General features: G+C 37.2%; 1 protein-coding gene across 2 annotated transcripts in view; it reads left to right on the top strand.

Annotated features, from left to right (window-relative positions):
- LOC128645391 (dipeptidyl peptidase 4-like) overlaps positions 1-14,224 on the top strand; it is a 226,516-nt gene extending 212,292 nt beyond the window's left edge. For both annotated transcript variants that reach the window (XM_053698368.1, XM_053698367.1), the window contains 3 exons: positions 8,859-8,931; positions 9,342-9,415; positions 12,196-14,224. In XM_053698368.1, coding sequence (XP_053554343.1) covers positions 8,859-8,931; positions 9,342-9,415; positions 12,196-12,294 — 246 coding nt within the window. In that variant the 3' untranslated portion in view covers positions 12,295-14,224. The remainder of the gene's footprint in view (positions 1-8,858; positions 8,932-9,341; positions 9,416-12,195) is intronic.
- Positions 14,225-14,620: the final 396 nt, after the last annotated feature.

Genomic DNA, 14,620 nt, shown 5'->3' with positions numbered 1-14,620 from the left:
TAAAAAATTAGAGCTTCTGGAGTGTTAATTTTATTGAAATGATCAAATCAGCCTTATTTTTTGCTGTAGCTATTGACTTATTATCCGTTACTCTACAGTGGGCAATTCTGTTTTTAAGAATAACAGAACAGCAGCACTTGAAAATAATTACCAATTAGTTTGTAACAATGATGTAAAAGCCCTGCTGTGGGAGTGAGACATTCTGTATTATTCAACACTGAGCACGTATCTTGGAACAGACATTTTTGATGTTTTAGAAAGCACATTACAGATTCCACAAATTCATCAGGAAAATGTTGATAGAATTGCAGTTCAGGTTGGAATAGAATTCCCCTAGTAACAACATAATTCAGTTAGAAAGATTTTAGGTAATGAAATACAATACTGGATATTATACAATATAATGAAATACTAAGAAGTCTGCTAGACTCTGACAAATCTATCAAATCTTAACAAAAAAAAATAGTAATTCTCTGACAACCTTTTGAGGGTAACATCTGTCACCTTTGTCCTTGTATAATGTAACTTCATTTGCAGAAATTCTGCCATAGGCTTGCTGCTTTTGTTCAATCCAACACCCTATCTATTCAATGCATAACCAGCATAACTGAAAAACATTTGCATGGCCATAAGTGAAATATGTGATTACTAAAAAAATCTGTTAAAACTATCCATTTTGTCACATCAGTATTTTCTTTCCATTGTCTTAATACTTTTTGGGCTAGATTACAAGTGGCACAGTATTTTTTTTTTCATTATCGTTAAAACTCCACTAAGTTTAGTCAAGCTTTTTGCGCTAGTTGTGTTGTGTTCGTATTACAAGTTAAAAAAAATAACTTATTTTCACAAGCGGTAACCCGGATAGCGCAAAAATCCTAACTTCATTTTTCATGTGCATGTGCCTGTTTTCCCCTATAGAAATCAATGGAGAAAAAAAAGTTGCGCAAACACCACAACGTTTTGCACTCCCCATAGAAGTAAATAGAAAAAATTAATTTTTTGGGTAAAAAAAACAACACCCATGGCACAAACAACATAGCATATTTGCATTAGCAAATGTTAAATATTTACAGTAAATACATAGTTAAAATCTATATTAAATATGAATATTGCATATACAATATATATATACAGGGAGTGCAGAATTATTAGGCAAATGAGTATTTTGACCACATCATCCTCTTTATGCATCTTGTCTTACTCCATGCTGTATAGGCTCGAAAGCCTACTACCAATTAAGCATATTAGGTGATGTGCATCTCTGTAATGAGAAGGGGTGTGGTCTAATGACATCAACACCCTATATCAGGTGTGCATAATTATTAGGCAACTTCCTTTCCTTTGGCAAAATGGGTCAAAAGAAGGACTTGACAGGCTCAGAAAAGTAAAAAATAGTGAGATATCTTGCAGAGGGATGCAGCACTCTTAAAATTGCAAAGCTTCTGAAGCGTGATCATCGAACAATCAAGCGTTTCATTCAAAATAGTCAACAGGGTCGCAAGAAGCGTGTGGAAAAACCAAGGCGCAAAATAACTGCCCATGAACTGAGAAAAGTCAAGCATGCAGCTGCCAAGATGCCACTTGCCACCAGTTTGGCCATATTTCAGAGCTGCAACATCACTTGAGTGCCCAAAAGCACAAGGTGTGCAATACTCAGAGACATGGCCAAGGTAAGAAAGGCTGAAAGACGACCACCACTGAACAAGACACACAAGCTGAAACGTCAAGACTGGGCCAAGAAATATCTCAAGACTGATTTTTCTAAGGTTTTATGGACTGATGAAATGAGAGTGAGTCTTGATGGGCCAGATGGATGGGCCCGTGGCTGGATTGGTAAAGGGCAGAGAGCTCCAGTCCGACTCAGACGCCAGCAAGGTGGAGGTGGAGTACTGGTTTGGGCTGGTATCATCAAAGATGAGCTTGTGGGGCCTTTTCGGGTTGAGGATGGAGTCAAGCTCAACTCCCAGTCCTACTGCCAGTTTCTGGAAGACACCTTCTTCAAGCAGTGGTACAGGAAGAAGTCTGCATCCTTCAAGAAAAACATGATTTTCATGCAGGACAATGCTCCATCACACGCGTCCAAGTACTCCACAGCGTGGCTGGCAAGAAAGGGTATAAAAGAAGAAAATCTAATGACATGGCCTCCTTGTTCACCTGATCTGAACCCCATTGAGAACCTGTGGTCCATCATCAAATGTGAGATTTACAAGGAGGGAAAACAGTACACCTCTCTGAACAGTGTCTGGGAGGCTGTGGTTGCTGCTGCACGCAATGTTGATGGGGAACAGATCAAAACACTGACAGAATCCATGGATGGCAGGCTTTTGAGTGTCCTTGCAAAGAAAGGTGGCTATATTGGTCACTGATTTGTTTTTGTTTTGTTTTTGAATGTCAGAAATGTATATTTGTGAATGTTGAGATGTTATATTGGTTTCACTGGTAAAAATAAATAATTGAAATGGGTATATATTTGTTTTTTGTTAAGTTGCCTAATAATTATGCACAGTAATAGTCACCTGCACACACAGATATCCCCCTAAAATAGCTATAACTAAAAAAAAACTAAAAACTACTTCCAAAACTATTCAGCTTTGATATTAATGAGTTTTTTGGGTTCATTGAGAACTTGGTTGTTGTTCAATAATAAAATTAATCCTCAAAAATACAACTTGCCTAATAATTCTGCACTCCCTGTATATATAGCAAAACAGATGGGCCCAGCACTCTTTAACAATTTCATCCACCGTTGTGCTCCTCAAATAATAACACAATGCTGCAAATGTAGGAAAAGAACTCCTCCGGATTTAAACAAACAATCACATTTATTGTATCAATAAATGTGATTGTTTAAATCTGGAGGAGTGCTTTTCCTACATTTGCAGCATTATATATATATATATATATATATATATATATATATATATATATATATATATATATATATATATATATATATATATATATATATATATATATATATATATATAAAAGAATAACAAGAGTATTGCATTGAGCAATGATACTTTTTTATTGGACTGACTATACATTTCTAAGATGACAGGCTTTTGGAAGAATGTCTTCCTTTTTCAAGTCTGAAGCAGTACTGACCAATTTGATGGAATTTACAGATTTTATATTAAAACACAGACTAAAAAGACAGAATGTGTTACAGAGGTCTGAATGCAGGGGGAGGAGGGAGTGTCGTAAAATCATGAGGGGGGTTTAGGAGACAGAGGCATGTATATATATATGTTGTTATATATATATATATATATATATATAATTATTATTATCGGTTATTTGTAGAGCTCCAACAGATTCCGCAGCGCTATAAACAAAGGGGAGTATAAAACAATTAAGGGATAAAGTGGGTAGAGGGCCCTGCCAAGAGTTGCACTGTTGTAATCCACTCTTAAGAAGGTGATCTACAAACAGCTGGGCTCTTAGGCTTACATGCTAAGGGGGTTCAGGGGATAGCAATGGAGGAGTGGAACTGGTATAAAGTAAGGTTAGCATAGGTTGTATGCATCCTTGAACAGCAGAGTCTTTAGGGAGCGCTTGAAGCTTTCAAAACTAGGGGAGAGTCTTGTGGGGCGAGGCAGAGAGTTCCACAAGAGTGGAGCCAGTCTGGAGAAGTCCTGTAAATGGGAGTGCGATGAGGTAACCAGAGAGGAGGAGAGTAGGAGGTCATGAGCAGAGCGAAGGGGACAGGAGGGAGAGTATCTGGAGACAAGGTCTGAGGTATAGGGGGGAGCAGTGCAGTTGAGGGCTTTGTATGTCAGAGTGAGAATTTTGTGTTTGATCCTAGAGGCAAGAGGAAGCCAGTTAAGGGATTGGCAGAGAGGAGCAGCAGATGAAGAGTGACGTGTAAGGAAGATGAGTCTGGCAGAGGCATTCAGTATGGATTGTAAGGGAGCTAGGCGGCAGGTGGGGAGACCAGAGAGGACAGAGTTTCAGTAATCAAGGCGGGAAAGAATGAGAGAGTGGATTAAAATCTTAGTTGTGTCTTGTGTAAGGAAGTGTCTAATTTTGGAGATGTTTTTAAGGTGGAAGTGGCATGCTTTAGCCAAGGACTGAATGTGAGGAGTGAAGGAAAGATCGGAGTCAAATGTGACCCCGAGACATTGGGCATGCGGGGTAGGGGTAGTGATGGAGTTGTCGACAATTATAGAGATATTGGGGGTGGAGATTTTGGAAGAAGGGGGGAAAATGAGGAGCTCAGTTTTGGAGAAATTTAGCTTGAGGTAGTGGGAGGACATCCAGGAAGAGATGTGAGAAAGACAGTTAGTGACACGGGTTAGCAAGGAAGGAGATAGGTCTGGTGCAGAGAAGTAGATTTGGGTGTCATCGGCATACAAATGATATTGGAAACCGTGGGACTTAATTAGGGAGCCTAGTGATGATGTATAGATTGAGAAGAGAAGGGGACCAAGGACAGAGCCTTGCGGTACTCCGACAGAAAGTGGTGAAGGGGCAGAGGAGGCCCCAGAGAAGGCTACACTGAAGGTACGGTTTGATAGGTAGGAAGAGAGCCATGAAAGGGCTGTGTCACAGATGCCGAAGAATTGCAGGGTTTGGAGCAAAAGAGGGTGGTCGACAGTGTCAAAGGCTGCGGACAGATCAAGGAGGATAAGCAGAGAGAAGTGACCTTTTGATTTTGCTGTAAGTAGGTCATTGGTGACCTTAACAATAGCTGTCTCTGTGGAGTGATAGGGACGAAATCCAGATTGCAGCGGGTCAAGAAGGGAGTTTAACGTAAGGAAATGGGATAGGCGTGCATATACTAGTTTTTTGAGAAGCTTTGAAGCAAGAGGTAGGAGGGAAATAGGGCAGTAGTTGGATGGGGAGGTAGGATCAAGGGAAGGTTTTTTGAGGATAGGTGTGACCAGTGCATGTTTCATTGATGAGGGAAATGTACCAGTGCTGAGGGAGAGGTTGAAAATATGTGTTAGTAAAGGGGTAAGGGTAGCAGAGAGGGAGTAGCTGTGAGGGGATAGGGTCAAGGGGACAAGTAGTGAGGTGAGAGCGCAGTATAAGTGCCGAAACTGCTTCCTCAGTAACAGGGGAGAATGAACCAAGTTTCAGGTTATGAGGGTTGTGGTTGAGTGAGAGCATTTGAGGGGGTGAGAGAATGGAATTATGTTGAGAGCTGATTTCATGTCTGATGGAGTCAATTTTGTTAATGAAGTGACTGGCAAAGTCTTGAGCTGACAGAGAAGTTGTATTAGGAAGTGGGGGAGGGCGGAGGAGAGTATTGAAAGTGGAGAACAGACGTTTTGGGTTTGAAGAAAGATTAGAGATAAGAGTAGAGAAGTAGTGTTGCTTGTGGAGATTAAGGGCAGAATAGTAGGAGTTCAAGATGAATTTGTAATGAAGAAAATCAGCTGAACATCTGCGTAGGTACCGTGCCAGAGGAGTATGCCAGGGATGGGGATGAGTGTGTGATTTCCAAGCAATGGTAAGAGGGGCGAGATTGTCAAGGACGGATATAAGGGTGGAATTATAGTGGCAGATAGATTGTTCAGGGCAGGAAAAGGAGGAGAAGGATGAGAGGAGCGGTTTAAGGGAATTAGCAAGTTGTTGCTGATCTAAAGACATAATGCTTCTGTGAAGTTTGGTGTGAGGAATAGAAGGAGGGAGAGTTATAGGAAGGGATGATATGTTGCAAGTAAGGAGATGGTGGTCAGAAAGAGGAAAAGGGGAGTTTGAGAAGTTTGAGAGAGTTCATCGATAGCTAAAGATCAGGTCAAGAGAGTGACCGTCTTTGTGAGTGGGAGAATCAGTCCATTGTGACAGACCAAAAGAGGAAGTGAGTTGCAGAAGTTGTTTAGCAGATGAGGCAGTGGGATTGTTAAGGGGGATGTTGAAGTCACCAAGAATGAGGGCAGGGGTGTCTGAGGAAAGGAAATAGGGTAGCCAGGCAGCCAAGTGATCTAGAAATTGAGTTGAGGAGCCAGGGGGTCGGTATATGACTGCAACACGTACAGAGAGAGGGGAGAATAAGCGAATCATGTGGGTTTCGAATGAGGGAAAAGTGAGGGAAGAGTTAGGATGTATTTGTTGAAAGGTGCAACAAGAGGAGAGTAAAATACCTACACCACCTCCTTGTCTGTTATCAGACCTAGGAGTGTGGCTGAAGTGGAGACCCCCATGTGACAGAGCAGCAGTGGATGCTGTATCTAGGGGAGAGAGCCAGGTTTCTGTTAGGGCCAGAAGGTTGAGGGAGTGGGAGATGAAGAGGTCATGTATAGAAGTGAGCTTGTTGCAAACAGAGCGAGAGTTCCAGAGTGCACAAGTGAAAGGGGTAGTGGCTTATATGTAAGAGGAATGTGAGTAAGGTGTGCAGAGTTTTGTTTTCTGAGTCTATGGGATGGTACACATGGATGTGCACGGCTTGTCAGTGGTTGGGAACCAGGATTAGGGGAGATGTCACCAGCAGTAAGTAGAAGCAAGAGGGAGAGTGACAAGAGATGAGATACAGATTTGCAGTAGTGAGACTGCTTTTGAGATGAGCTGCAGGGGGGAGAGAGAGTGTTTAGGAATAGGTAAAGTTCATGAGTACAAAAGTAAGGTGAGTTTAAGAGAGATGGGCTAATGAACAGTGCAGGTGGAGAGGGAGAAGGAGTAATTGAATAGTGTAGTTTGTTATAGAGACAAAGGGTAGCAAAAAGGAATATGAATATATTGAGCATTTTTACAGAATTGGGAACCAGTTAAAGACATAAGACACAGAATTACTGTAACAATTGCATAAGGGAACAAATGGTATATGAAACATAATATAACAAAAGTACTGTGTATTCTATAGGGTTAAGGGAATGGAAGGATGTGCTGATTAGTGTTTGCACTTGTCATTTCAGGAGAGTGAAAGTTGTGTGGGAGACTATCTATAAATGAGGAAATGAGCTTGGGGTGGGTGGGGTGAGGGGCAGGGTGGGAGGGAAGCTGTTTTCCAGAAGGCTACCTGTAGTAAGTTAGAGGGCAGTTGTTGCAGCTGAGTGGAAACGTCTGTGTATTTTCTCTGAGTTTGGGAGAGGATGTGTTGGAAATCAAACTAAAGGAGAGAGATATTAGGTTAATGATGGTCCAGCAAGAGTGTGAGTGGGAGGGTACATTTAAGCTGGGGGTCAATCATGCAGAAACAGAAAAAAAAACATCAACAAAATATTACAGAGATAAGAATGAGACTGAGGTATACCAGGGGTGAAATAAAACCATTAAACAAATATACAGATAACTGGGCAATAGCTGCTTAAACTAACTTAACATAATGGCAGGCATAAAATTGATAAAATATGCAATGAGTTAGAGGTATGCAAATTATGACTAGCACAGCCTGTAATTACAGAGTCATGGTAGTATATACATTTAAAATAAAAACAAAACAAAAGGAGTTATCACTAAATATACAAACACATACAATAAAACAACTTGGTAGGTAAAATATAATGAAGCTGTTTTCCAGAAGGCTACCTGTAGTAAGTTAGAGGGCAGTTGTTGCAGCTGAGTGGAAAAGTCTGTGTATTTCCTCTGAGTTTGGGAGAGGATGTGTATATATATATATACTAGGCGATAAGCCTGCTCAGAGGGCAATATATTTAAAATTATTGAAAAAAATAAATGAAATTATCAAAAATAAAAAAATTCAACCTAATCTAATACCCCTATAAAAATAACTCCCACCCAAAAAATAAAAACACCCCCTAATCTAACAATAAACCAATAATAATACCAAAATAAACTTAAAAGTGCCTTATGTAAGTTAAACAGCTCTTTTACCTTAAAAAATTACAAAGTACCCCCTCAAAGTTATCCCCCCACCCACACAAAATAAAAAACCTAAGCTACCCATTGCCCCTAAAGGGGCATTTGTATGGGCATTGCCCTTAAAAGGACAATCAGCTCTTTTGCTGCCCATTAAAAAAATAAAAAAAAATCCCTAATCTAAATTAAAAAAAAACACCCCAAAAAAGTCTTACCTTTTCTGTGCTAGTTCTCACGCCATGAGACACGGCGTGAGAACTAGAACAGCAAAGGGGGTAAGTCGCACAGCGATGGGCAGCAATTTTAAATATATATGTGCACACTTATATACATATATATTTATGTGTTAATATGTTTTTAATTAAAAAGAATATACTTTATTTTGGGGGCAATTGGGAGTTATATTGAAAATTAACCAGAGATCTGACCTCTGGTTCATTTTTGGAGCGCTAATTGCTACCAAGAGCTCCCAGTAACAATAACCAGTCACTTGTAATGGCTGGTTGTTTATCGCATGCCTGCAAATGGGAGAATTTGCCTGTATGTGGGCACGCAATAAATTAGCACTCCACTTATAATCTAGCCCATTATTAGATAAACAATCCTAAAAGACTGTAATCAACAACCCCCTTCCTGTCTGTCTGCCTGTCTTTATATATATATATATATATATATATATATATATATACATACTATATATACATGCATTTATTTATTTATATATATATATATACATACTATATATACATGCATTTATTTATTTATTTATATATATATATATATATATATATATATATACTGTATATATATAGCTATCTGTATCTCTGTTTTCTAGATGTATGTGTAATTGTTTCTTTTATCTGTAACTGTCACTCCTTGTTATTTTCCACCCATGGAATGTTCTGTTTAAATGAATAAATAGCACATAATGGAATATTAAATGAACACTCTACCATGTTTAAAACTGACTGTTAACTTATGTGCTCATGTTTGAAGATGTTTTCTTATTTAAAAAAAAAATTTCTCCAGTTGGTATGAGGTATTTAGTATTTTGAGAGTATCTCTTCAAGAACCTTTTTTGTATTTCCTTGCAGAATTCAACAGTCATGTCTAGAGCTAAAGAATTTAAGGATGTTGGATACCTTTTAATACATGGGACAGCAGATGGTGAGACTTGGCTAATTAGACTTGTAGTACCAGTGACAGATGTCCAGCATCACAACTAACAAAACAAGAACTCGATAGCCAAATGTTACTTAAAATTAATGAAATCATATTATTTTATTTAATGCTGATTGCCAATGGTGAATTATAAGCAATTTTTACAAGTGGTTATAAGCTTGTTACATATAAAAAAATGTATTTATTAATATGTATTAAACAAAACTTAGGATACTAATAAATACATTATAAATAATAATCAATATTAAATCTTGCTTTTTTGTTTTTTATTTTTTTTTTAAAATGCATAACATGAGTACTGAAACTGAATAAAGTTGTGTCTGTGTATTATCTACCTATTTATCTTTTTCTTTCGTTATGTATGATGATGATTATTCATTTTGGGGTTTTTTCAGATAATGTTCACTTCCAACAGGCAGCACAGATTTCAAAGGCTCTTGTTGATGAACAGGTGGACTTTGAAACAATGGTGAGATTTATTTTCCTTTTTTCTTCTTCAATTTGAGGGATATCTTCCTTTACACCAATAGCTGCGCCTGCATCATATCTAACCATACACACATCTGCTAAGGTGTAGTTAGGGATTACATTTGGCAGTGGTTTTTTTATAGTTAGGGTTGCTCCTACATGCCTTAAGATAATGAAGTTTCCATGTGTGCTAACCCAACACCGTGTTAACCCTAAAGCACAAAACACAAAGCACATTATGCATATTTTGCATTCCTATGTTCTTCACATAGAAAAAATATGGACTTTTTTTTAATAAAGGGACATTAAATCCAAAGTTGAGGTTTAATGTCCCTTTAAATAGATACTTCTATATCTATCTAATAATGTTAATTTAAAAAAAAAATATATATATATACTGTATATACCTATAGGAATAGATATACAGGTATATGTATATACAGCTATATATATAGAAATATTTACAATAAAAATAAAATATTCCTGTATGTGAAGAACATTGGAATGTGCAATATTTACAGTACATACACAGTAAAACACATTTAATATTATTATGGAATTATTATTTAGATATATATAGATGTCAAATACATGTCCATATACATTTAAATAGATATAGGAAAATACCCAGGCGCCAACTGTACGAAGGCAGGTAAATTCCTATATGTACAGTTGGCGCCTGGGTATTTTCCTATATCTATTGTATTTTTGGGTGCTTGCTAGACGCACCTCCCCTAGGCTACAGATAAACAGTAGGCGCTTATATATCCCCCCTCTCCCTCATATACATTTAAACCCTTAAAACTTTTTAGCAGTTAGTGCTCATATGAGTGTGACTTGTAATACGAGCGCAAATTAACGTGCCCACAGTATTCTTATATCGTGTGCACTAATGTTAGTGCACCACTTGTAATCTAGCCCATAATATTTAACCCCTTAATGACCACATCACTTTTCCATTTTCTGTCCGTTTGGGACCAAGGCTATTTTTACATTTTTGCGGTGTTTGTGTTTAGCTGTAATTTTCCTCTTACTCATTTACTGTACCCACACATATTATATACCGTTTTTCTCGCCATTAAATGGACTTTCAAAAGATACCATTATTTTCATCATATATTATAATTTGCTATAAAAAAAATACAAAATATGATGAAAACATGGAAAAAAACACACTTTTTCTAACTTTGACCCCCAAAATCTGTTACACATCTAAAACCACCAAAAAACACCCATGCTAAATAGTTTCTAAAATTTGTCCTGAGTTTAGAAATACCCAATGCTTACATGTTCTTTGCTTTTTTTCCCAAGTTATAGGGCAATAAATACAAGTAGCACTTTGCTATTTCCAAACCACTTTTTTCAAAATTAGCTCTAGTTACATTGGAACACATATCTTTCAGGAATCCCTGAATATCCCTTGACATGTATATATTTATTTTTTTTAGAAGACATCCAAAAGTATTGATCTAGGCCCATTTTGGTATATTTTATGACACCATTTCACCGCCAAAAGCGATCAAATAAAAAAAATTGTTCACTTTTTCACAAACTTTAGGTTTCTCACTGAAATTATTTACAGCTTGTGCAATTATTATTAAGGATCCCCCCTTAGCCCCCAATCTCCCTGATCCCGCCCAAAACAGCTCTCTAACCCTCCCCCTCTGCCTTATTGGGGGCCATCTTGGGTACTTTTATTTTTTTTCGTTTTTTTCTGTAGTGTAGCTTCCCCCCCACAGACCAACCACCTGACTGATCATTTTTTTTTAAATCTATTCCCCCCCCCCCTTTTTCCCACTTTTAACACAAATTTTTCTGTAGTGTAGCGGTTCCCACCCTCACTCCCCGTGCACATGCGCGCGTCCGTGCCTGCCCCCGGCTATGCCCGCCCGCGATCTCGCCCCCCTCCACATCACAAGGCCCATCGATGGCCGCCACCCACCTCCCACACCGGCTCCCACCCACCAATGATACTGGCCATCGATGTCCAGTGCAGAGAGGGCCACAGAGTGGCTCTCTCTGCATCGGATGGCTAAAAAGGGTTATTGCAGGAGGCCTCGATATCAAGGCATCACTGCAATAACCGGAAAGCAGTTGGAAGCGAGCAGTCTGCTTTCCAGACCGAGGACGTGCAGGGTACATCCTCAGGCGATAACTATATATTTTTTTTTTAGGACGTACCCTGCACGTCCTTGGTCATTAAGGGGTTAAACAATTCAGGAAGCTTAACTATTCAAACAGGTCAGAATAGCTTAGAATAGTGCATACAATAGTTTTTACAACTGATCCCTAGGGACAGATTGCACACTGCCCTGGCTCTGTTTGTGGACAGCGACAGATCTCAGTAAGAAAATAGGTGATTATAAAAGTAAAAGGAAATGAATGTGCACAGCTCATTACTAGCGACAGATTACTCACTCATTGGCCAGTAACTACAGCTACACACTGACGAAGATATCAAGACTACGTCACTCTTATATGCTTCTCCAACTCAGTAGTACAGGATATGCTAACAGGGTCCATGACACTGGGCCCATGCCCCATGCTTTATTTGTTTTGTTGTATTTTAGAGTTTTGAAACTATTCATATTTACCCTTTTAAAATTAAACATCATAGCTGTTTTCCTGTAAAATTGCATTCTAAACTGTTACCAAATATAGTATAAATTACATTATACTTATTTGTTATAGTCTCAAGTTTATATGCCTCAATATTGTTCTTCTAGACATGTTAATGTGTAGTTATCATATTCTTTTTCTTTGTCTTTTTTTATTTTTTAGTGGTACACTGATAAAGATCATGGAATTGGGGGACTGGCCAACAGACACGTGTATACCCACATGAGCCATTACCTTAAGCAATGTTTTGGTCTACAATAGCAACATGTATAAAAACAAGTTTGTTAAAAAGAAAAGGGATTGGTCCTTATGTCATAAGGATTATTATATAAAGTACGTGGAACCAAAGATCATTGACGCAAGTAATGCAAAAAACATAAGGAAAAAATATATGGCTGCATGGGCTGAGACAGCCATTTGCTGACAGAACAATACGGCAAAACTGTACTCCCAGTTACCAATATGTTGCAGATAAACAATAACAAAATATGTAAATAGCAGTAAATCATTCTGATAACAACCAGCACCAACTATATTCTTGTATGATGCATCCACACCTTATAAATAAAGTTTCAGTACAGTCATTCTTTTCATGTGACAGTTTTTATATAGTATCCTCTTGGGTGGGGATGAGCTTTATGTTTAAGAAATCATACAATGTGCTATTTTAACAGAAATTTTAAAAGAAGGCAATAGTCATTTTTGGTGGGAAAACAAATCCATAGATTTTATTTTACTAGATTTTGCACTATATAGAGAAATTATATCTCACGGATCATGTTTTTCGGCTATGAGATTTTAAAAAAAATATATTTTTTAAACGTAATTGTGATGTTTTTTCTTAAATTGGTGTCTTAAAACAGGAATCACAGTTTATTTGTATTTAATACAAATGTTTTATTTTCCTTTGGGCAGGTTTCAGCTATTATATTTTTTTTATTGTATGAATGAGGAAATCAGAAAAAGTATAACAAAAAAAAGTAATAGTCCTGTAGTCTTGTGTTGTTTTATCATTGTATCATAATGTATGTTCACCTAGACAAAGTGCCTTTCTCTGAACGTTCAAATTCAGTTCATCTACATACAAATATATTGAAATATTGTTTTAAATTTAATGTATATCTTATGTCCATGCTTTAATGATGTTATATAGTGTCTTTGAACAAACTGTAATTCTGGGGGGTAAAAAATGAAAGGACCACTTAATGCAGTAGAATAACATAATTAACACGTACATAATAAAAACACAATGCAAATACACTCACTCTGAATTTCAAATAAGCTGTAGATTTTTTTCTGACAAATTCATTTTTTCTCCCATTCTCCCACCCCTGTATCATGTGACAGCCATCAGCCAGTCACAAACTAGTATACGTATACCCTGTGAGCTTGTGCAGATGCTCAGTAGGAGCCACAAAACTGCTTTATTTTCCCATTTAGGAAACCACAAAACTGCTTTATTGTCCCATCCGTCATAATCTAACTCTAAATAAATCCGCTTTGGGCAGAAAGAGTGTAAATGTTCTTTATAAACTGAAATTTCTTAGCCGCGACTATCCATTATTTCTTTAAGTGGAGTAAAATGGTAGCTGCATTAAAATAAAGTTGTTTACTTTTGTATTTAGTTTGGTTTAATCTTTTTCTTGCTACACCTCCACCACCAACAACACCGTAATCAGATACACAATATTTGTATTTCTAATTCCTAACTGTTTTCCTTTTCTAAAATGATAACATCAAATTAATGTTCAGTAATAGCAATAGCAGCCATTACACAAAAAGGGATAAATTATATATTATTTGTAGTATTAGTTTTGTATCTTGCAGAGAATCTAAGGTTTCCATCTTTTATTGTTAATGTAAAGTTTTTATTAAATTTAATGCTTTTGATTCTAGAGTAAATCTAGATTTTAAGATATATTTTTCTTCTAAAAACCTGACAGAAATACATGCTATAATGTGTGCCTAAAATTTCATACAAATATGTGCATACATTTTTTAATTATTTTTTAAATGAGCATCTTTTCTTTGTTAAAAAAAAGTATATAAAATTTTCAGGCAAGTGTACTTATTTTTCAAGTTGCTGTTTCTGAACTAATATTTATAAAACAACTGTTTACATCAAATTTGAAATGATGAATGTACATTTCTGCTGCTGAACAAATAATAAAAGTATTGATTCCAGATGTTACCATGGTGTTTTTTCTTCCTGAATATAGTAAAAATACCAAAATCAAAGAATTGTATGACTGAAGGTGGAACACATATACATGGGGAGGGTTACAGTGTCAATTTAATTACATAAAAATCAAAACTAGTTCTGAACGATAATAAATAGTTTTATACAGGGCCAGACTGGGAACAAAATAGGCCTGGACATTTTGAAGCAGCTCAGCCCACTCCCTTGCCCCCATTTGTTATTTAACTTACTCCCAAAATGAGAAGTACATGTGTGCAAGCAATATTAGCACTCCACTTTGTAATACCAGCGCAGGATAATGTGTCCTGGTATTACAAGTAGTACGTTTGTATTGCTAAGAAACATTGCACACTGCAATAGGCTTGGGCAGCAAATATAAATGTATAT

Source organism: Bombina bombina, chromosome 1 (genome assembly GCF_027579735.1).
Source record: "Bombina bombina isolate aBomBom1 chromosome 1, aBomBom1.pri, whole genome shotgun sequence".
In the NCBI taxonomy this organism is placed as follows: Eukaryota; Metazoa; Chordata; class Amphibia; order Anura; family Bombinatoridae; genus Bombina; species Bombina bombina.
Note: the sequence above shows the minus strand (reverse complement) of the source record. Positions and strands in the feature narration are given on the sequence as shown.